General features: G+C 47.1%; 2 protein-coding genes across 7 annotated transcripts in view; one reads left to right on the forward strand and one right to left on the reverse strand.

Annotated features, from left to right (window-relative positions):
* The window catches only part of PTPN11 (protein tyrosine phosphatase non-receptor type 11), a 32,501-nt gene extending 30,058 nt beyond the window's left edge, over window positions 1-2,443 (reverse strand). Inside the window, exon 1 of one of the 2 annotated variants that reach the window (XM_084819406.1) lies at window positions 2,263-2,443. In XM_084819406.1, coding sequence (XP_084675532.1) covers window positions 2,263-2,276 — 14 coding nt within the window. In that variant the 5' untranslated portion in view covers window positions 2,277-2,443. The remainder of the gene's footprint in view (window positions 1-2,262) is intronic. The other variant, XM_084819407.1, reaches the window with a different exon arrangement.
* A 1,202-nt stretch (window positions 2,444-3,645) lies between these two features.
* Window positions 3,646-14,831, forward strand: RPL6 (ribosomal protein L6). 5 transcript variants are annotated; one of them, XM_084819409.1, is made up of 7 exons: window positions 3,646-3,683; window positions 5,092-5,241; window positions 5,440-5,538; window positions 10,515-10,658; window positions 10,774-10,822; window positions 13,336-13,520; window positions 14,616-14,831. In XM_084819409.1, the coding sequence occupies exons 2-7, from the start codon at window positions 5,092-5,094 to the stop codon at window positions 14,766-14,768; spliced, it is 780 nt and encodes a 259-aa protein (XP_084675535.1). In that variant the 5' UTR covers window positions 3,646-3,683; the 3' UTR covers window positions 14,769-14,831. The 5 variants fall into 5 exon arrangements, with proteins under 5 accessions (XP_084675535.1, XP_084675534.1, XP_084675536.1 ...); XM_084819408.1 differs by having other exon boundaries at window positions 3,663-4,048; XM_084819410.1 differs by having other exon boundaries at window positions 3,663-3,974.
* The last annotated feature ends 8,290 nt before the right edge of the window (window positions 14,832-23,121 follow it).

The following is a 23,121-nucleotide window of genomic DNA, read 5'->3' on the forward strand; positions in this document are numbered from 1 at the left end:
AGTTGTGCAAAGAGTCTCCAAATTCCATACAAAAAAAAAGGACTTCCCCTGACAGGTCAGACCCAGGATCCATTTTGCCTGGCAACCCATTCCCAACAGCAACTCGACAGGGGCATTCCACAAGAAGCCTGTGAACACATCAACCCATGCCTGTTTTCCTTCCCCTAGCACCTGGTATCCAGAGGTAGAGTGCTTTGAGACACAGAGGTTCTGCTTAATCATGTCTAACATCCATTGACAGACCTCTCCTCCTCACCTTTGTCTTAATCCTTTAAACACACATCCTTAAATCTGCAGTCCTATACCCACTTACCTGGAAGTAACCCCCATTAAACTCAATGGGGCTTATTTCTGAGTAGACATGTACAGGATTGCACTATGTTTGTTTATTCATACTTACATAAAATGTATATCCAGCTCTCCCACCTTAAAAAGGGTTCCCATTTAAACATAGAAAACTTAGAAGAGCCCTGCTGGATCAGAGCAAAGGGCCATCTAGATCAGGGGTGGGCAACTTGTGGCTCTCCAGATGTTGCTGGCCTATAACTCCCATGAGCCCTAGCCAGCATAGCCAATGGTGGCGGATGATGGGAGTTGTTGGTCAACACATCTGGAGGATAAAAAGAGGAGGGGAGGCACATGTACAGGGGAAAAACAATAGAGAAAAGAAAATGGAGAAATCCCAGGTGCCTACAAAACAAGGTTTATTGTAGTTCTTTTATATTGGTCCCAACATAAAATAACTACAATAAACCTTTTTCTAGAGGCACCTGGGATTTCTCCATTTTCTTCTCGATACTGTTTTTTCCAAAACATCTGGAGGGCCACAAGTTGCCCACCCCCGACGTAGTCCATCATACTCTTTTGTACAGTGGCCAGCCACACACCTCTGGAAAGACCACAAGCCAGGCTTCTATGAAGGCAAGAGCCCTCTCCTGTTGTTGCTTCCCAGCAACTGGCATTATACAGCTGCATTCTGCCTCTGACCCCGGAAGTTCCACAGGACCATCACTACTAGCAGTCTATACCCATGAAGACTGCCAGTGTGGTGTAGTGGATAGAGTGCTGGACTGGGAATCGGGAGGTCCGGGTTCTAGTCCCCACTCGGCCATGGAAGCTCACTGGGTGACTTTGGGCCAGTCACAGACTCTCAGCCCAACCCACCTCACAGGGTTGTTGTTGTGAGGATAAAATGGAGGAAGGAGGAGGATCATGTATGCTGCCTTGAGTTCCTTGGAGGAAAAAAGGCGGGATATAAATGCAATAAATAAATAAATAAATAAATTTGTCTGATCCCCTGTTTACCACAAGCACCCATCACCACATCTTGCAGTGATGAATCCCACAAATTAGTTACACGCTGCATGGAGGCCTTAAGCAAAACCAGAATAACCAATAATAACCTTTAACAAAACAAGAGAACGCTGTCCAATGTCAGCAGCTGCTCTCAGGGAATGCATCTTGTGGTGATGAGTTCCGCAAGCCCAGCCTGAGGAAGCAAAGGCAGAAGACTTGACCAGGGGGGCTGCTTCTGCTGTAGAGGAGCAACTGGGCAATCAAAGCTTTCTCAACCCCTCTCAGTCTTTTCCCCAACTCCCTAAATAACAGGGGCCAACAACATGTGGTCCTCCAGACGTTGCTGGCCTACAACTCCCATCAGCCCTAGCAAGCCTAGCTAATGGTGAGGGATGATGAGAGTTGTAGGTCAAAGTATCCAGAGGGCCACATGTTGTCCACCCCGGTTTATAATAGGTAAGATCTGTGTATAACATAGCACTGTTGCACAATCTCAGAGCAGGGTATAGGATCCAGCATCCTGAGAACCTCTGCTTTCACCTTAACCATTAGAAAGCAAGTGTCTAGCCCCTATGGCAGCACAGATATGCTGGAAACTGGGTGGACGATTTCAACGGGGGGGGGGGAAACACGGCTTACTTTCAAGCAGTGTTTAGCCCCCACCAAAAGTGGGCAACATCTGGGCCTCCAGAAGTTGCTGGCCTATAACTCCCATCAGCCCTAGCCAGCACAGCCAATGGTGAGGGATGATGGGAGTTGTAGGCCAAAATCTGGAGGCCCACCAGTCTCTCACCCCTGCCCCCCAAGGGACAGGGGAAACCCCTCACGGGGCTTGAGGGTGGGCCTCACCTCCCCCATTCCTCTCCATGGCAACAGCAGTGAGGCGGGGAGGGGCCAGGAGCCCACTCCCCCACAGGAAGAGAGAAGGGGCGGGGCCTGGCGTTCCTCCCCTCACCCTCTCCTCACCTCCTCGAGGTCATCTTCCCGTCGCCGTCTTCCTCACATGGGGCCCCTTCGCCTTGCGGGGAGCCCGGCCCGGGAAGGGGGGAGCAGAGGGCAGCCCGGGCCCGGCTGCATTCAGGCCCGGGAGGGAGAGACACACAGAGCAACGCGTCGCAGCCCCCGTCGCGTCATCAACCCGCGACGCGAAGTAGCAACCGCTGGCCCCGCCCACCGTGGCGGACTCCCGGCTCGCCGCCGCCGCCGCAGAGGGAGGCGGGGCATAGAGGTGGAGGCGGGCTAGAGTGGCGCTCAACCAGGCCCGCGATCCTCCGAAGGGAGACACTCCAGGCAGCGGCGCCTCTGTGGCGATGGGCACCCTTTCCACGCTGGGCACGTTTGCCTTCCGCATTTCGCACGCGTTGGGGATGAGGGCGCTACCACCGGCGGGAAACGGACGGGCACGGCCCCTGCGCGCGGTAGTGCTGGAACTGATTCGCCACGGCAGGGAATACGGCAGCCTTCGCCGACCCGGCGCCCCCCAGAGGCGTGGGACTACAGTCGCCATCGCCCCCAGCCAGTGCTGGCTGTGGATGATGGGGCCTGCCGTCCTACGCCTCTGGCGGGCGCCGGGCTGGCGAAGGCTGGGATGAGGGATACTCTTGGCTATGTAAACGTCCCAGAGGAAGCAGGCAATGATGTCGCTGGAGAATGTGACAGTGAGCCGGGTGGATGATGCGAGCCGAAGGGGACGCGGCGTCAGAGGAGGAAGAACGAGACAACTGAACCCCCAAGGACAAGGGGGCATTCACCAGCTCATCTTCCAGGGTGACCCGTGCCATCCTCGTTTATCTGTTTTAATACATTTATATACTGCTTAAGAAAGGAATTTGCCAAAGCGGGGCACAACACAATAAACCCATGACAAGCAGAAGAAAATACAACGTAACAGTGGTAAATATGTCCATTTCGGCATGTGCTACGCAGCATACTCGATCAACACAAGTTAAGGGTGTGATGCTACGCATGACTAGACCGAAAAAAGGTCCTATGACTCTTGGGTGAGAAATGCTGGGCAATGTAGGACTTTTAGTCTGTCTGGATCGCGCCCTAAACTGCAAAGGCTCGGGTGAAAAGAAACGTACAGCTCACCATTGTTGGCACATGGCGTCATTCGGCCACCCCCGACCTGGAGTCCCCCAGATGTGTCAGACTACATCTCCCATCAATGGCCGTGCTGGCTGTGGATACTGGGGGGTGTAGTGCAACACACATCTGGAGGTCCCCAGCTCGCCTTCTTTAGCACTACCGCCAAAGAGCGCCAGCTGCCCGCAGCGTGAGATAAACTACATCTCCCACAGTGCTCTGGAGCGTGCGCGGTGACGTCACGCCGCTGCTCTCTTTAGCGCCGCGTTCCCGGATATTGCCTCCTTTTCCCTTGTCCGGAGGTAAGAATGGCGGCGGGGTCTGTTTTCTCTCCCCAGGGCCGTCGTTCGCATCCGCCGTCATCCACCCCACAGAGGGCCCGGGCGACGGGCGGGTAGGGCTCGGCCGCTCGGGCGACGTCTGGTGGATGGCGCGGGGCTGTTCTTTGGAGTGGGGGGAGAGCCGGATCCGACCGCCAGTGCGGGGGCGCCCTGGAGCCTTTAGGCCGCCGCCGGTGCTGCCGCTGATCTCGCCTGGGAGGCCGGGCTGCTCCAGGGGGCTGCCGTATTGCGCCGAAGAGTCGCGCAGCTCAGGCGAGGACACGTGTTGCCCCTCTTCCTCCTTCGCTGTGTGGGGCGAGGCGGTTCGAGGCGCTGTGTGGGGCGAGGTGATTTTTCATTGGGGCGGGGGGAGCCGCAGGCTACTTCGCTGCATGCTCTTGCCCCAGTCCTGGAAATGGCCCCGGCCCGAAGGAACTCAAGGAGGGTCTCCCCTGAGGGGTGGAAGGGCAGGATAACCTGTTCTTGCTGTGTTTTTGCCTCTTTTTGCGTCTTCGTTTTATGTGTCGCTGTATGCAGCCTTGGGAGGGCTTCTGCCCTGAAAGATGGCCAAGAAATACTTGAAATAAATAAAAACAAGACCCCACTCACCCAAATAAAGCCCATCTTTTAACAGCCTTCTGCAGCCTGGTGCCCCCCCAGATGTGTTTAACTACAAGTCCCACCATCCCTAGCCAACTGGTGGGAGATGTAGTCCAGCAGATCTGGAGAGAATTTGGTTGCAGAAGGTTGCTCTAGGAGAGGGGCTTCATTCGGGGAGGTGGGCTCTTGGTTGCCATCCCTGATCCCTCCTCGCCTTAATTTTGGCAGCTTTGATGTGTATCATAAGTTGGCTGGTGCATAGTGTTTGCTTTGAACCTTGGGGTGGCCCTAAGTTCACGTCCCAGGCAGCGTGGGATGGGATCCTCTGTGTTTGCAGCTGAACTGTATAGATAGGTTGTCCAGAAGATCAGCCTGACTGTGGTCCTCTGTAAAGGGCCTCATTTTTATAGGCCATAAGGCCTTTGCTTGTTCCCTAGTTCAGATGTAATATCTCATTGACATAAAGTTTCCCTGCAGCAAGGAGCGTGGGGCATGCCTGTCTTAGAGCTAGTCCTTGGGCTTAATATGTGCTTCTTTGGTATTTCTTGGCCACAATGAAACTGATTTGAGGAAACCAGTGCTGAAATCTTAGGTACCCTTACTTGAGAATAAGCTATCTTGGAACATTGTGGGTCTTGCTTCTGAGTAAGCGTGTGCTGGGTACAGACACTTCTCAAAAAAATTATTTGCTTAAATGTTTTTCAAAGGTGTTGTGTTGTCCTTGTTTCCTCATTTTCCCCTTCTTCCTTGTTTTATGCAAGTTGTTAATCTTAATTTCTCCATCTGTTAGATGGCGGGCGAGAAGAAAGCCAAAAGGGTCCGGAAAACCCATACCAGCCGTAACCCAGTGCTGGCCCGAGGGATCGGGAAATATTCCCGGTCAGCCATGTACGCCCGGAAGGCCATGTACAAGCGCAAGTACAAAGCTCCGGAAACTAAGGTAGAGGAAATGGGGAAAACGCTCTGAGCTCTTTGTGGAGGCAGCTGCATAAGTAACATGCTATCAGTTTCCTGGAATCTGCTGGGAAAACAATTCCAGACTCCATAGATCCTGGCTCTGATCTTACAGAGCGTCTTATGCTTTGTATAGTAAGTTAAGGTTGCAAAGATCTTTCAAGGGTTTGTTGTTTGTCCGCAGATAGAAAAGAAAAAGCGAGAGAAAGAGCCAGCCACTACCACAAAGCCAGTTGGGGGCGATAAGAATGGAGGCAACAGGGTGGTCAAACTTCGGAAAATGGTAAGGACTCTGCCCCAAAGCCAAGTGGTGGGTGTGGTGTAGACTTTTTTGGATGTGAACCTGCCAAGGCTGGGATCAGAACGCAGTATAGAACGCAGTGGCGTACCTGATTAAAGGCAGCTGCCGGCGAGATCACATCACTCCAGTGCTGAAGGAGTTGCCCTGGTTACCAGTTGTTTTCCGGGCCAAATTCAAGGTGTTGGTTTTGACCTTTAAAACCCTATATGATTCCGGCCCAGCCTATCTTAAGGAGCACCTCCAGCAACACCAAACAGGCCGCTTAACAAGATCAGCCTCGGATGGCCTTCTCTCTTCCCATCAGCCAGGACAGCTAGACTGGTGGGGACGAGGGAGAGGGCCTTTTCTGTGGTGGCCCCCAATCTGTGGAACTCCCTCCCTAGGGAACTCCGTCATGCCCCCTCTTAAATGAGCTTCCATCGAGCATTAAAAACGTGGTTGTTCAGGCAGGCATTTGGGGTGGGTTAGGGTATTTTAGAAAATGTATTTTATTGTAGAATTTTATTGTTTTAAACTGTTTTATTGTATGTTGTACATCGCCCAGAGTGGCTGGGTGACCAGCCAGATGGGCGATTAATTAATCATCATCAAACCCCACCTTCACGCTAGATTTGCTGGCTTACTGTTTTCTTTCTTCCCTTTCGACATTTCTCCCCTTCCCTTCTGTAAAATGGCAGTAAAAGTGGCTTTTATTTATTTAATACATTTGCATCCTGCCCTATGTTGTTAAGATCTCAGGGCAGTGTACAGATAAGTACTGTTTTTTGTAAGGGTAAGTCACGCTACAGATTCTTGCAGCACTTCACACCATTCATTAAATACTGCATCCCTTTATTCATAACTGAGCACAGAAGATAGACTTCGGGCTCATAAACAGCCACTCCCTTGGGGTGAGTGCACCTTATTCCCAGGTGACCAGCTATGGAAGTGTTTCAAAATGATTTTTTTTCATTTAGGCATATCAAATGACTAGCATAAGTATCTGGGAGCAGTTTGGTTAATAAAAAAAAATAACTCTAAACTAATGTGTTCTCTGTGCCGTAGCCATCTCTTCAGCTAGCCTGATAGCTTCCTTTCAAGGTGAGCTGACTTCCAGAACAGCCTGTGTATAGGAAGGAGACAAATGTGTTAATGGAAGCATATTCATCAGTACTTGCTTAATTAGCACCAGGTCAATATGTGTCATTTCTGTTTGTGTAAAATGTATGTGTGCAGACGTGGGTGGTGGTCTACATAAGTCAGTCATACAAATAGACCCCTAAAATTACTAAGCTGCTGGAGCCTAACAGAAGAGGGATGCGAGCTGAGTTTTTCTACTGGGCACAGAGGTGAAGGCGGCTTTCCCTCTTCTAGCAATTCACTCAGTTTCTGTACTGGGAGCAGAGAGGAACAGTAGTCTAACCCTCATCTGCCAGCCGTTTACTCACCTGCATGCAATTCCTGGTCGCCTGTGGCTACCAGGCAAATGCATAAATACAAAGCTGTCCTAAATGTTGTCTCCTATGGCAGATGGCACTTTGGTGAACAACTAGCCATTTTTCATCTTGCCCCTTTCCTATGGAATTCCCTGCCTTTGGAGGTCAGGCAGGCACCAACGTGGTGCTGTTTCCGGTGCCTCCTAAACACCTTCATTTCAAGAAGCCTTCCTTGACTGGCTGGCCACGGTTTTATCAGAATTCTGTTTCTTTTAAAAAATATTAATTTTAACGTGGTCTTTTATTCTTTTGTGTATCTTGTTTGCTGCTCCGGAACCTGTCTAGAAGTGGAGGAGTATATAAATATTGTATATGTGTACATATATATATATACCCCTTCATGGATCACTGCCTTGTTGTCTGGCGTGCTATGGTCCATGGGGTCACGAAGAGTCGGACATGACTTAATGACTGAACAACAACACATATATTTTGTTGTTGTTTATTCGGTCAGTCGCTTCCGACTCTTCATGACTTCATGGACCAGCCCACGCCAGAGCTTCCTGTCAGCTTTCGCCACCCCCAGCTCCCCCAAGGTCAAGTCCGTCACCTCCAGAATATCATCCATCCATCTTGCCCTTGGTCGGCCCCTCTTCCTTTTGCCTTCCACTTTCCGTAGCATCAGCATCTTCTCCAGGGTATCCTGTCTTCTCATTATGTGGCCAAAATACTTCAGTTTTGCCTTTCATATCACTACCTCAAGTGAGCAGTCTGGCTTTATTTCCTGGAGGATGGACTGGTTTGATCTTCTTGCAGTCCAAGGCACTCTCAGAATTTTCCTCCAGCACCACAGTTCAAAAGCATCCATCTTCCTTCGCTCAGCCTTCTTAGGGTCCAGCTCTCGCAGCCATAGGTTACTACGGGGAAGACCGTTGCTTTAACTATGCGGACCTTTGTTGTCAGTGTGATGTCTCTGCTCTTCACTATTTTATCAATATTTGTCATTGCTGTCCTCCCAGGAAGTAAACATCTTCTGATTTCCTGGCTGCAGTCAGCATCTGCAGTAATCTTTGCACCTAGAAAGATTGTCTGTCTGTCACTGCCTCCACGTTTTCTCCCTCTATTTGCCAGTTATCAATCAAGCTGGTTGCCATAATCTTGGTTTTTTTGAGGGTTAACTGCAGCCCAGCTGTTGCACTTTCTTCTTTCACCTTCGTCATGAGGTTCCTCAGCTCCTCCTGGCTTTCAGCCATCAAAGTGGTATCATCTGCATATCTGAGATTGTTAATGTTTCTTCCAGCGATTTTAACTCCAGCCTTGGCTTCATCAAGCCCAGCACGTCGCATGATGTGTTCTGCGTACAGGCTGAATAGGTAGGGTATACAGAGTATACAGCCCTGCCGTACTCCTTTCCCAATCTTAAACCAGTCAATTGTTCCATGGTCTGTTCTTACCGTTGCTACTTGGTCGTTATACAGATTCCTCAGGAGGCAGACAAGATGACTTGGTATCCCCATACCACCAAGAACTTGCCACCATTTGTGATGATCCACACAGTCAGAGGCTTTAGAATAGTCAATAAAACAGAAGTAGGTGTTTTTCTGAAACTCCCTGGCTTTCTCCATTATCCAGCGGATATTGGCAATTTGGTCTCTAGTTCCTCTGCCTTTTCGAAACCCAGCTTGTACATCTGGCAATTCTCGTTCCATGAATTGCTGGAGTCTACCTTGCAAGATCTTGAGCATTACCTTACTGGCATGTGAAAAAAGTGCCACTGTTCGATAGTTTGAACATTCTTTGGTGCTTCCCTTTTTTGGTATGGGGATATAGGTTGATTTTTTCCAATCTGTTGGCCATTCTTGTGTTTTCCAAATTTGCTGGCATATGGCATGCATCACCTTGACAGCATCATCTTGCAAGATTTTAAACAGTTCAGCTGGGATACCGTCATCTCCTGCTGCCTTGTTATTAGCAATGCTTCTTAAGGCCCATTCAACCTCATTCTTCAGGATGTCTGGCTCTAGCTCACTGACCACACCGTCAAATCTATCCCCGATATTATTATCCTTCCTATACAGGTCTTCCATATATTCTTGCCACCTTTTCTTGATCTCTTCTGCTTCTGTTAGGTCCTTGCCATCTTTGTTTTTGATCATACCCATTTTTGCCTGGAATTTCCTCCCATGTTTCTAATTTTCTGGAAGAGGTCTCTTGTCCTTCCTATTCTATTACCTTCTTCCGCTTCTGCGCATTGCTTGTTTAACAATACTTCCTTATCTCTTCTGGCTAACCTCTGGAATTTTGCATTTAATTGGGCATATCTCCCCCTATCACTGTTGCCTTTTGCTTTCCTTTCTTGGGCTGCTTCCAGTGTCTCAGCAGACAGCCATCTTGCCATCTTGGTTTTCTTTTTCTTTGGGATGTTTTTTGTTGCCGCCTCCTGAACAGTGTTGCGAACTTCTGTCCATATTTCTTCTTGACATCTCCCCAACAAACACATCCAATTTGCCCTGGCTCATAGATCTTACATTCCAGGTTCCTATGGTGTGTTGATCTTTAGAACATCAGATTCGTCATTCACCACCAGCACCATCAGCTGCTAGCCTTCCTTTCGGCTTTGAGCTAGCTGCGTCATCACATCTGGGGCTAGTTGAACTTATCCTCTGTTCCTCCCCAGTAGCATTTTGACCATCTTCCGACCTGGGAGTCCCATCTTCCGATGGTATACCGACATATCTCTGGTTGTACTGATCCATTTAGTTTTCATGGCAAGAATACTGGGGTGGGTTGCCGTTTCCTTCCCCGGGGATCGTATTTAGTCTCATCTCTCTGCCATGACCTTCCCGTCTTGGGTGTCCCTTCATGGTTTAGCTCATGACGTCACTGAGGTGCTCAAGCTCCAGCACCACGACAAGGTAACGATCGCCTTTGCTGATGAGAACATATATATATATATGAAGCCCGAGTGAAAGTTGAGCGTTTAGTGATCCTTACATTGAAGGTAGTCCCCACCGTGTAGTTAACGTTCACGTGTTCTATGATGTGTCTCCTTTTTTAATAAGGTGGAGTCAAAAACATTGAATCTGAGACCTGTGCTAAGTAGTATTTAAAGGCATGTGGGGGATTGTAGCTTGTGTTCTCCCTGTTTCTGTTCCAAGTAGACACAAACCCTACTTGTGCAAGTGTCCCTGACCGTTCCGTCTCCATGATTTGTCTTTGTACGTCCTGGTGTGTTTCAAGAGGGATGGATAAGTCTACCAAGAAGTCCTTTTCTTATACTGCTTAAGAAATGTTTTGTGCTGCACTCCTTTGCCCAGCTGGCAAACTATTTCAGATCTCTAGATTTCAGAATCACAGGTCTGGGACTGAGGTGGGAAGGTCATCAAACTTCAAGGCAGCAGCCTCAAAATGTTTTTTGGCAGGTGGGAAGCCACCTGGGTGAGACTTTTCCATTTCTGATATTACAAATGGTGAAAAGTGAGCACTTCGTGAAAAAGGGATCTGAATCCAATACTGTGCTGCAATTTTTTTTTCTCCCTTTAGCCTAGGTATTACCCAACAGAAGATGTTCCCCGCAAACTCCTGAGTCATGGCAAAAAGAACTTTGCTCTGCACAAGAGGAAGCTGCGGACTTCCATTAGCCCAGGGACTGTTCTGATCCTCCTCACTGGTCGCCACCGAGGCAAGGTGAGGGGAGCCCCAACGGGCTCTTTGCTGGAGGCGCAGCGCCTCGCCGCCTGGCTGGCATGATCCCTTCTCTCTGGTTCCGGTTTCACAACCCTGTTCTGTCTTGTCTTTCTAGCGCGTGGTCTTCCTGAAGCAGCTTGGAAGCGGTCTGTTGCTTGTAACAGGTAAGCTGGTTCGCGTGAACCCCCCAACTCTGATCTTTGCATATCCTGCTTTCAGTAATTTCGTGAATTCTGTATGTGGGCTGCAGTCAGCAAAAGCAGTTGCCGTAATACATGTGTTGGTCTCTAAGGCAGCCTTCTCCAATCTGTTTCCCCCCTCAGATGTGTTGGACTACAAGTCCCATCATTCCCAGCCAGCATAGGCAATGGTCAGGAATCCTAGGAGTTGTAGTCCAAAGAATCTGGAGGGCATCGGGTTGGGGAAGACTGCTTTAAGGTACCACAAGGCTCTATGTTGTCTTCTGTAACAGGCTGACAGTTACCACTCTGAAAACTTGTAGATTGTGTTGTGTTTATAAAGGAAAAAAAGGAAAGGCTCCTCCTGTGCAAGCACCGGGTCATTACTGACCCCTAGAGGGACGCCGCTTGCGCTGGCGTTTTCATGGCAGACTATAGTGGGGTGGTTGGCCATTGCCTTCCCCAGTCGTGGCTACCTTTCCCCCAGCAAGCTGGGTACTCATTTTACTGACCTCGGAAGGATGGAGGGCTGAGTCGACCCGAGCCAGCTACCTGAAACGCGGCTTCCGCTGGGATCGAACTCAGGTTGTGGGGAGACTTTCAGTTGCAGTACTGCCGCCTACCACCCTGCACCACGCGAGGCTCTTGTGTTTTTTAAAGCACATATAAATAGTGAAAATGGGAGGAGTAGCAAATTCAGATAGTGAAAAAACAGATTGTCTCCTAGATGATGATGATGCTGATGATGCTAATTAACATTTGTGTGATGTGTCAAAGCCTTTCACATGCATTATCTAGTTGTAACCTTTACAACAACCCTGTAAGGTAGGGCTGAGGTTGCAAAAGTGCGGCATCTGTTATCACATAACCAAGCCAGAAATCAGCAAGTAGCACACCCAACAAATGGCACTTCTAGAGTGGCTTTCAAGGATTAAACTAGCCACCACCAGAGCAGCAGTAAAACTGTCATATGCCCCTTGCGAATGTCATAATTGTTGGCTTTCTTTTAAATTTTGAAAGCTGCTCTGGAAGTCTTGGGACCAAAGGATGGAATATTGGATACTTGTAATAAGTAAAATAAACATTTGCATTCATGCTCTTTGCAGAGTATTCTTGAAGTTTCCTATGCTGGCTGTATTTTTTTCAAGAGCCCAGGATTGCTAAATAGGCATTTTTTCCTCAGCTGATAATTTCAATGCGTCTCTGAAAACAAGTTTGCCCAGCCAAGATTGGTTTTCCCTTGCAGTGCCACATTGAATAGGAGTGTGTGCGATGCATTTTGAGGTGTCCATATGGCTCAGGTGCTTAATGGCCTGATGCAGTGTTGGGCGCCCTCCTGTTGTTCAGGATTACAACTCCCAGCATTGCTGACCATTGGCCATGCTGGCCGGGGCTGATGGGAATTGATGAGCACTGCATCAGGAGGCCACCAGTTTGGGGAGAAGCCTGATGTCATGGATTTGGTCTTCAACTAGCAATATTGGGGAATTTGGAACAGGGGCGTGGGATTTGGAAACAGAATGGCTGGGTTTGAACATCCCGTCTCCATCGTGAGCCAAGGTGAACCCCCCCCCCCTCTGAAATATGGCCCTGCCTTAAATTGAGTCCACCACCAGCCACTGGGGTTGCTCAGAAGCTTATCAGGGGCTCCTCAAGGAGAAGATCAATACCTGCAGATAAGCTTTCCTGAAGGAGAGCTTCCCCCTTCAACATGCAACCGCAAGAGAGTCTTTATGGGGTGTCTGCATTGCCATTTAATGTGGGCTGTTGTCAGGGTGGAAACTGAGCCGATAGAACCCCAGAGCAGTTCTGATTCTGAGGAGGATCAGCAATCCGTGGGAGAGGGGCCAGCTCATCCCTCACAGGCACAGCAGATGGCAGAGATTCCTCCTGCAGGCATTCCTGAAATAGATAGTGATCCTAGCAGTGAGAAAGTGCAGGAGGGGGGCTTGCTAGACGCTCAACACAGACGCAGGGAGCGACGAGTGATGGAGGGTGCGGAAAGGAGGCGTAGTGCCCGTTTGGCGCGCAAGCAACGGCCGCCTCCCGTGGACCCAAGGGAAAGAGGGAGGATCTCTCCCTAGCCCATAAGTTCAGGGTCTTCAAGTGATTCTCCTTCAAACAGGGATCAACTGCCTACTCAGAGCATAGGCTACTCTGCTGTTCCTTGCTTAGTCGCTGGTGATGAGCATCTGAAAGAGTCATTAAGTTGTAACAGGATTAAAGCCTTGAAAAGAATCCTTTCGTCTGTGTCTTGAGTTGGCTATTGGAGTAGACTGGAAAAGGCCGCTAGGGCGCTCCTGACAGCTATGGTGAAGACCAGCAGGTCCCACAGTGTGAACTGATTATGCCTCATACAACCAAGGGTGGGGAGGTCAATTGGGGCCTATTGGTAGACCTCAAGGTTGACAGTGGCTGCCACTAGTCGGGGAGGAGGCAAAGCCATTTCCCGGCACTGGGAGGCCGCCACCTAACGCTCCTCTGTGTCTTGCCCTCAGGGCCCTTGGCCGTCAACCGTGTTCCACTGCGCAGGGCTCACCAGAAATTCGTCATTGCCACTTCAACCAAGGTTGACATCTCTGGCGTAAAACTTCCAAAGCACCTCAGTGATCTTTACTTTAAGAAGAAGAGGCTGCGTAAACCCAAACACCAAGAGGGTGAAATCTTTGACACTGAGAAAGAGGTAACTGTGTGTGCAGCTGGCTGGGGGATGCTGGGAGTTGTAGTTCAGTACATTGGCGTGCACTAGGTTGGGTGAAGGCAAGTCTAAGTCAACCGGGGGGGGCTCCATAGGCATCTTAATTAAGCATTTAAAATTCAGCTCTCTCCCCAATTTAGAAATGTGGTAAGTCTTTGAAGGAAAATACTGTAGGGTTTTTTCCTGTAAAAAATCAGCTTCCTATCTGTACATAAGAAAGCAAAATAAGCAGAAAACATTCATGAGAGCCTCACTACTGATATCAGTTGAAGAGCTCTGCTCTAATACTTCAAATGTACCTTGAAATCCAGATTTCGGAGTTACTTTTAGGGAGTTTTGAATCTGAGAATGAATTCAGAGAAGCTGCTGTGCATCTGATTGTTTTGGTGAATTGGGGTGATGGGTATAACATGCTTGGATTGCCTACCTCATGCAAAAGGAGCTGCCTTATGCTGAACAAATGTGAGCAGATTTTATATGTAAACCCTGAGTCTCCAGGAAACAAAAGGTCTTTGGGGTTTAGAGATATGAAGCCCTAGGAGAGAAAAAAATTGGAGGGGGGGGCCCTGAAAAATTGGGAGGTAGCAGGGATTTCCACTCCAGTTTTTCTGATTCTCTCCCCCACCCAGCCTTCACATCTCTAGTGGTGGTTCCATGGTTGCAGAGCTCACTCACAGTCCCGTCTACATAAAAAGTTGGCTTTGACCATTTAACCCGGGGGGGGGGGGGGGGGGCGTGCCTGTTGTCCTGGGGCCTTTTGCTCCTGCGATTGCTAATATGAAGGAGTATATGCCCAGGAACTGAGGATCACAGTCCAAAGAAGTACCAATCACCAGTCCAGTCACCACCCTCGAGAGCTTTGGACCCAACTAAACAGAGTAGCTTTGGGAGCAGTTTGTGAAATTTTTAAGATGCCTGGTCCTACTGAAAGTGCCTCTTCAGATCCTAGTCTAGAGCAGCCGAGAGAAGAGGGAAAGTGTTGCGGGGGGGGAGGCCGATGCAGGTGGCCCTCAGCTCCCACCTGAAGTAAAGGTTGCTCAGAAAGGGGTTGATGATTTACGTGCTCCCTTGCTTTCTCAGAAATATGAGATCACGGAGCGGCGCAAGGCCGACCAGAAGGCCGTGGACTCCCAGCTCCTTCTGGTCATCAAGAAGGTGCCTCAGCTTCGGGGCTATCTGCGTTCAACGTTTTCACTTTCTAACGGAGTTTATCCTCACAAATTGGTTTTCTAAATAGTCTGGAGACAGCACAGTAAACGTTTAGGGGAATAAAACTACGAAACTCTGCTGGTCCTATTTCTTGAGTTTTATTCTGGTTTATCTAGACTTGAATAGATACTACCCATTGTCTTGCTGAGAAAACAGTCGGGTGGGGCGGGGGAGCTTGCTGTGTGGCTTTCTTAGCCATGATTTTCCTTCTCATTAGACCTTGGCTGGGAACCAGCCGACTCCTTACTCATGGTTCCTCGCCCTTCTACACTTCCCACATTTTGAAACTGTCCAGGTTTGCTTCAAGCGGGCATGGTCAGAATTCCCATATGCTCATTTCAGTACACAGAAGGAAAACCTGTGGTGGGGGCTTCCTGAGAGGGGAGCCTTTGTGGACGGTAGCCCGGCACTTCCATTCTGACTCTGCACACTTCTAGACAAGCAGTTGTGCTTGGGCCCTGCTCCAGGTTGGTGTGACCCTGGTCTTAACATCATTTCCACCCTCAGTCTGGTTTGTTTATATTATGGTGTTGTGGACATTGCATGCCATTCTGGGTTTTTTATCTTTGGCCTGAATGCCCAGTCAGAACAGAAGTGGGTGGTAGCTCTCTAGCAAAAGTTTCAGTGATGTCCTAAACTCTATGCAAATAATCCTTTGACAGGTTGTTTACACTGGTTTGCATTTTGTCTCGATCAGGGGTAGGCCACCTGTAGTCCAAAGCATCTGGGGGGCACAACTCCCTTAATCCCTGACTATTGGCCACACTGGTGGACTAGAGACAGTTGTCTGAAACATCTGGAGGGTATCAGATGACCTACCCCGGTCTAGAAAAAGGGCTGGGGTTGGTACTGAAGCTGCAGAGTTCATGGGATAATTGCTGGTCATAATTGTTGCACAAGCTTTCTTTGGTGATTCCATCCCAGTCCAGAAAGCCCTTGATTCAGTGCCATCTGTTTACTTTGTAAGGCCATCATTGATGCTTATTGCCAAGTAAAGGAGTGTTTCCCAGCTGATGTATGGAAGCACGCAGTCTGCCTGTAAAGCAACCGAAATTCCTGTATGAGTCTGAGTTCTGCCTGTAGGCTGGGGGATGCTGGGAGCTCCATCCCTGGCTGGGGAAGGCAATGCTGTAAGGTGACCATAATTCCTGTATGGGAGCAAACTACAAAAAGGGGGGGGGGGGGCTCCTACCAGCTATGGAAGTGGGCAACTCCTTTCTTGTATCTCAAAACAACTCACCCTTTTATTTTCACCTTTGTTTCAGAAGAGTCATGCTAGCTCTCCCAGCTTAGCAATTAAGGTTGTACGTATGGTTGGCCATGGTTGTTGTCAGTAGGGGGAGCCAACAGACAAGTGTTTTGAGTCGCAGATGTGGCTGTATCGAGCCAGCCGCTAGAACTCAAAAGTTTTAAAAGACGGGCTTGAGATTAATTTCCTCTTACCCACTGACATTGTAAACCTTGGGAAACTTCCCTTCATGTGTCCAAAGAGCAAAACTTAGCCTGTTTTTTAAAAAGTGATTCAGCTTCTTCAAAATAACAAGCAAAGATTTTGGGTTGATGATGGTGTGCAATTCAAGACATCCTTTCAGTCTAAATGCCTCAAATGGGCAATGTAAGAAATGTCAAATGCAGCTGTAGGGGCCCGCCAGAAGTTTTGGGCTTCAGCTCCCATAATCCCTGAACGTTGGCCATTCTGGCTGGGGCTGAGGCAAGTTGGGGCCCAAAACGTCTGGCGGACTGCAGGTTACCTACCCCTGACGGATATGTGTTGTGATCTTCTCGGGTATTTTAAAAGAGGTTCTCATATTTTCCCTGCTTTCCTGTGCGGGTGGGAGATGACAGTTATGGGAATAGGTGCACGCTTGGATTCCCTGTAGAGTGGAATGCGTTCAGCTATCCATGTAAGTTATGCTCTGCGAGAGGCTAATTTCCTCCATTCAAAATGTGTCTGTTCAGCAGAACCTTTTAAGTCTGTAATATAAAGATAACCTCCAAATAGGATAAGTGGGAATATTCAGGTAAACACTGGAAAAAAGCCCCAGTAAATATATAGGTGGCTTTACATGGACAGTTATCTCACTCAACTGGTCGAGAGCCCTGTTGTGTTCTTGGGCCTCTGCGTGCACTTTTTTAAGCACGCAGGTCATTTTGCTGCTGCCCAGCTTAGCTGAGTCATTGCTTTTTGCTGTGCATGTAAGGACCAAGACCTCTCTCTCTCTTGCGCATGCACCTTGGGTGGCCAATAGAAAATGTTAAAGGTATATTCCAAAAATAGCTACCACCGACTTAGCAGTGCCCTTCACCAGCATCAGATCTGCTTTTTGTAAAGCATCCTACAAAAAACTAGGTAGCCTGCTAGGAAAGGAAGGACAGGAAAAGGACAATGGGATGCTTCAGGCAGTTGGTTTTGGTAGCGAGCTTAGCTGGGAGAGGTACATAATCCTACAGTGCTGAACTTCATTAAAATATTTACCCATCACCTGGTAGGGAAAGAGCAAATGTATACTCCACCTGGAATCCTGCCTGTAGCAACAGCAGAATTAACGCCTTTGCTGGTGGAGTACACTAGGGAGGTAATGGCTATGATGGGTGTTGTAGTCCAACACATTTGGAGGGTGCTGGGTTGGGGAAAGGCTGCCTCAGACCTGCAGAATAGCTCCAAGGCAAGAGCTTGGTTTTGGTCACTAGCATACATTGATGCTGGCAAAGGAGTCTTGCCTAAGTTGGTCAAGATCCAAGGAAAGGGAAAGGTTCCTCCTGTGCAAGCTGGGTCATGCGCTGGCGTTTTCATGGAAGACTACGCTTGCATTCAGCTAGAGCACCCTTTTCCAACCAAGTGCCCTCCAGGTGTGTTAGACTGCAATTCCCAGAATCCCCCAGTCAGCCCAGTTAATAAACCATGGTTTTAGTGTGGGTGGGTTTAGACAACACAATAACCACCGTTTCAACGACAACCCTTACTTGACCCTTCGGTGCAGGTTATCGTGTTTTCTGAATCCACTCAGCCTGAGCTGGTACAAGGCAGCGCCCTACATCCTGTGTTCAGCAGAGCCCCTCCAGTGAGTGGTGTGAGTGGAGAAGCCTACAAAAAATAGCCAGTCAAGTCATAAACAGAGCCTGGAGTCCTGCTCCAGGAGCAGTAAATGAAAACCTGTCTCCAGCCATGGAAACCTGTCCAGCAACTTTTCATGCCACAGGAATGACGGTACTCAGGAACTCCAATTAAAAAGAAATAAATGACAGGAAATTGCCCTCACAAGTGCTTGGCAGTCACGTCAGCGATCTGGAAGTGCAAGGGAATGAGTCTTTGCGGAGCATGGTGCCTGTTAACCAGCCAGTGTGCTAGGTATGTGTCATGATATAGGATGATGCTGACAAGCTCTCTAAGCGCTTGACATCTTAATCTAAGGACAGCATTCCCTGACCCAGTGCTCTCCAGATGTTGGCCTGCAACACATCTGGAGGGCATCAGGTTTGGGAAGGCTGCCTTAGTTAACCAATACCAGTTCTTTATTTTTCTGTTTTGCAGGCCGCAATGGGTAAAATCCAACATAAGGCCTACTTAGAGTAGACCCACTGAAATGAATGGGATTTAAGTTAATCATGATAAACTGAAATCCTGTTCATTTCAATGGAAATGTGATCCATCCACACTGTTTTAAAGGTTGGACTTTGCCAAAAATGTACTTTAGCTTGCTGGTGCTAATGCCCATTTGTACTGTCGCATGAATAAAAATCCCAGTAAATATTTTCTCTTCCTCCACATTTGATCACCCACTTCATGCTTATCTTCCATTATTTTAGCCTCAAATAATTTCTCTCGTGAGTTGCATTTTGTCCCAAGATATGCTGTAAGAATACGATGGCTATTTTGACTTCCTGGCTGCAGATGATAGCCTTAGGAAGACAGCATTTACTCTTCCTCTCTCCCTCTCAGTGCACAGCAGTGCAACAACCCTGTTATCAGATGGCACTTGGGCCATTTGTAAAGCCATTTAAGTTGAACAGGAAGAATAACCGCCCAATGCACCTGATTCTATTTCAGGATTAGTTCTGCTGTGTAATGGAGAGAGACCAACATTCTTATATGTGGATGGCAGACTGGCCTCCTGAATGGTAATAGCATGAAATTACGGAGCCTAGAAATCACTGCTACAGCAAGGAAATACTGATGCTGGAGAAAAAGACCCAGAAACCAGGTGCACAAGTGGGAAGGGTTGATTTGGAGAGCAAGGAGGAGCACTACAAACTAATAAAAGGCCGCTGCCCATCCAGAAGAACCGTGAATATATAAGGCTGCAATCCTAAGTGCATTTCCCTAGAAGTAAGTCGCTCTGCATACGTTGAGACTTACTGTTGAGTAAACAAGCACTGGATTGTGCTGCATCTCTTGGAAATTTACATCTAAAATAAGCCATTTTGGTAGAATTCAAGACATGTAATTCACCAGTTTTTTCCTCTGAAAAGTCATATGCATGTTTACTTGGAATCACATTTGGGTTAAGTGAGGCTTCTTCCCAAGGAAGTGTTCATAGTAATGCAGACTGAGGTAATGGTTCAGTTGTACATCACCAGCAAACTCAATTAGACAAGTATGGGCAAAATGGAAAAAGTGAGCAATTTAAAGATTCACCCTTTCAAATTATGTTAGACAAAACATAAGTTATATGAATGTGTAAGCTCCTTGAGGCAGAGATGTGTCTTCCCCCGTCCCTCAGGAAATCACCTGAGAAATTATGTTACTCAGCAGATCACCATGGAGATTGGTACTAAATCTGTATGCAACTAAATACATTGTTCAGTACTGTATTACGCAATCCAGCAAGACACACAGATAACTCAAAAGCACTTGTCAGAACCATGACAATTCTAGCTCTAAAGTTTCTAGCCCTCATTGGTACAGTTGTTGTTGTTCAGTCATTAAGTCCTATCCGACTCTTCGTGACCCTTCATGACCCCGACACTTCGCATTGAGCAGGGGGCTGGACTCAATGGCCTTGTAGGCCCCTTCCAACCCTACTATTCTATGATTCTATGACCCCATGGACCATGGCACGCCAGGCCTTCCTGTCCTCCGCTCTCTCCCGGAGTGTGCTCAAGTTCATTCATTGGTACGGAGGTATGTTTAAATAACAGGATGGCAAAATACTAAAGGAAGAGAAACTAGAAGTTAAAAGAAAAAACAACATTATTGTTTTTCTACTCAAGAATTGCCAAGCCAAGATTCTTCAAGTGCAACATGACCACCAACTATATTTTAAAATGCACCATGTTGATTAAAACACACACACACACACACACATACAAATATGATGTGCAGATTATTTTACTTATATTATTACATTTTTATCCTAGCTTTTTTCTCTTCCAAGAAACCCAAAGTGGCTTACATGGTCGTCATCTTCTTAATTGAATCCACACAACAACCCTGTGAGGTAGGTTAGGCTGAGAGTCAGTGACTGGCCCAAAGTCACCCAGTGAGCTTCCTGGCAGAGTGGGGGCTAGAACCTGGGTCTCCCAAGGCCCAATCCAACATCTGAACCACTACGCCACGCTCTGCTAGCCTCACACAGGTAAGATGCAAATCACAGTCTTCTGGTGCATGGCCTATTTCCAGTGTGGCCAATGAAGAACAGGTTTTGCCCACTTCTGATAGATGGTTTAAGTCATCTTTTAAGTTTTGTCTTTCTTCAGCTGGACTAGTCATGATGACAAGGCTTTGTTTAACCTTTTCCTAAACCAGCGTTGCCCAAGTCCGACATTCTGATGGGTTACGTCACTTTTCATCTTGACAAGCCTTTGGCAGGGAGGTAACATCCTGTCATACCATAATCAAATTTGATTATGATTACTAATGTTTTGCAGGGTGGGAGCTTGATTTTGACCCTGCCCGGTTCATTTTAATCAGAGCAAACGCCTGATAGCTCAGTCCCAAGTGTATTTGCCTTGAGAGTCGATGGAATTTAATTCTGGGTGTGTATTCGGAATCAAAGCCCTGTGTGTGTCCCTGTTTAGGGTACATTTCAGGAGTGAAATTGTATCTGAAGCATTTTAGGGGATGTCATTTGACAATGATTAAAGGAGGACAGCAAAGTGAACAGCTGTCCTCCAACACCATCTTTATTTGGGTTGAAAAGAGTGGCCTTGTGTTTTGGAGCTAAGACTCCACCTCTGCCTTGGACTTAGGTTCTTGGGCAAGTTACTTTTCTTTTAGTTTCACTGCTTTGCCTTCTGGGAAATGAGTGTTTTGTGACCAGCCAGGCCCACCATAGCAGCTATTTATGAATGGACAAGCCCACCCCAGGGCAGCCGTTTTGTGAGAGCACCCACTCTCACTCTGAACATTCCAAATGTGCCCTCAAAAAGGCTGAAGACCTCTGGTTTAAAACATCCAGAAAGGTTTTATTTTAGTGATGCTGAGCTAGGAATCAGAATGGAAGCAAATATAGAATAAAGGAATACGATATGCAAAACAATAAAAATGGAAAATAAGTGGGCAAGTACAATTCTAAATGAAGGACAAACAATAACATTATTTTACAGCACAGTTCTATTCATGTGTAGTCAGACATCCCACTACATTCAGCGAGCTTATTCCAAGGTAGATGTGCATAGGATGCGTCATCATCATTATTACAAACAAAGAAAACTTAATACGAACAGCTGATTTTTGGAGATTGTGTTCAGCGATGTGTAAAAAGAACACGGAAGTACATCCAGCTAGCCTTTATTGAAAAGATTATCTGGTCAGTTCTGGGTCGTGTGTTCATGTTAGAAATGAACACATGTTCCAGAACTGACCAGATATTCTTTTTGCTGACCAATTGCTCAACCAGCCTGTATACTTTCAATAAATCTTTTCAGGAATATGTACATATTCCACTGTCCATTGCTTATTGTTTAATGTTGTTAATTATTGTTTAAAGATTTGATGATATGCTAAGTTTTGATTAAAATAAGAATGATCTATTTTAAAGCTGGGGCATATCAATTACTATTTTAAATTATGCTAATTTAAACACCGTAGAGCTTCAGAAACATCAGGGATTTCAACATTCAGGACATATTTTTTCCTGTGAGGTCTTTTAATTTTCTGATGTGTTATAGGTCTGTTTGTATTTTAAGTGGTGACCCTTTGAAAATATGATACCCCACTTGCATTCTTAAGTGATATAGTTCAGAATTCTGTCACCACATTCTGAGAAATGGGTAGAACAGGCCTGAATTGCAGAAATATGTTGTTGTTGTTTAGTTGTTCAGTCGTGTCCGACTCTTCATGACCCCATGGACCATAGCACACCAGGCCTTCCTGTCCTCCGCTCTCTCCTGGAGTGTGCTCAAGTTCATATTCCTTTGCAGAAATATAGCAAGTGTTTTTTTCCCCTTGACATGGAGAACAGTGATGGGGAAAACTTTGCCTGCGAGATTTCTGCAGGTCAAACTGTTGTTAAAGGCAACGGAGCAGTCTGTAGGGCCCGAAAAAAGGTGGTGACATTAATCACAACTACTTTATTATCTGTAGCCACCCCTCTGCCCTCAAAAGTATAAAAACTATGAAAAGCATTATAAAAATAACAGTAAAGTATTATTAAATATTTATATTTGAATGCATCTAAAAGCTAGGTAGTGTACTGAAAGTATAGAACTCTATACATATGCATCTTAAAACCAAACGTAAACAACCCTTTTTAAGAAACTTAACCTGGTTCATGAGAAGAAGAAAAAATCAAAATCCACAAATCATTTTCTTTAAAGCAAACAGTGGCTGCAAATATCTATTTGTTTATCTCTTTTGTCTTTCACTACGTCTCTGATGCCCTTTTCATGTCCATTCTGTTCTATAATTTAACCTCTTCCCCTTATATTGCAAACCTTGTGTGCAGTCCCTTACTGAAATACCCCTTGTACAATCCATCTCCTGGGGGAAGGAGATGAAAAAGACTACCCATCTTTGGGTAGGTCTTACATTTTCCTGTCAGATTTGCAATAATTGTCAGCAACATCTGGCCCAAAAAGTAAAATAAAAATGCAGTTGAATCCAAAGACAAAGCAAGGGCAAGTCTTCCTAGGAGGCAAGAAGAGGCCAAGGGAAATACCCTGTCTGATATTTAGAGTGGCCACATACAAATCTTCAAAAAAGAGGAAATGCATTGCCAAAAAAGAAGACAGAGAAGGACACAAATGTGGATAAAGATAGAAACGTTGAAAACACATATCTGTCATGGCTGTATTTAACAGCGCTTGTTTTGATTTTTGTGATGTTCGCCCAGCAGAGAGCATCACACACTAAGTTCTCCTCTGATCTCTGAACATGCAATGGACACACAATTCAAAGGAAGAGGGCTGCACCAAAGCAGTGCTGGAAAAACAGCGG

The sequence above is a fragment of the Heloderma suspectum genome, chromosome 13 (assembly GCF_057233095.1).
Source record: "Heloderma suspectum isolate Gila_16-S chromosome 13, 16-S_ref, whole genome shotgun sequence".
NCBI lineage: Eukaryota > Metazoa > Chordata > Lepidosauria > Squamata > Helodermatidae > Heloderma > Heloderma suspectum.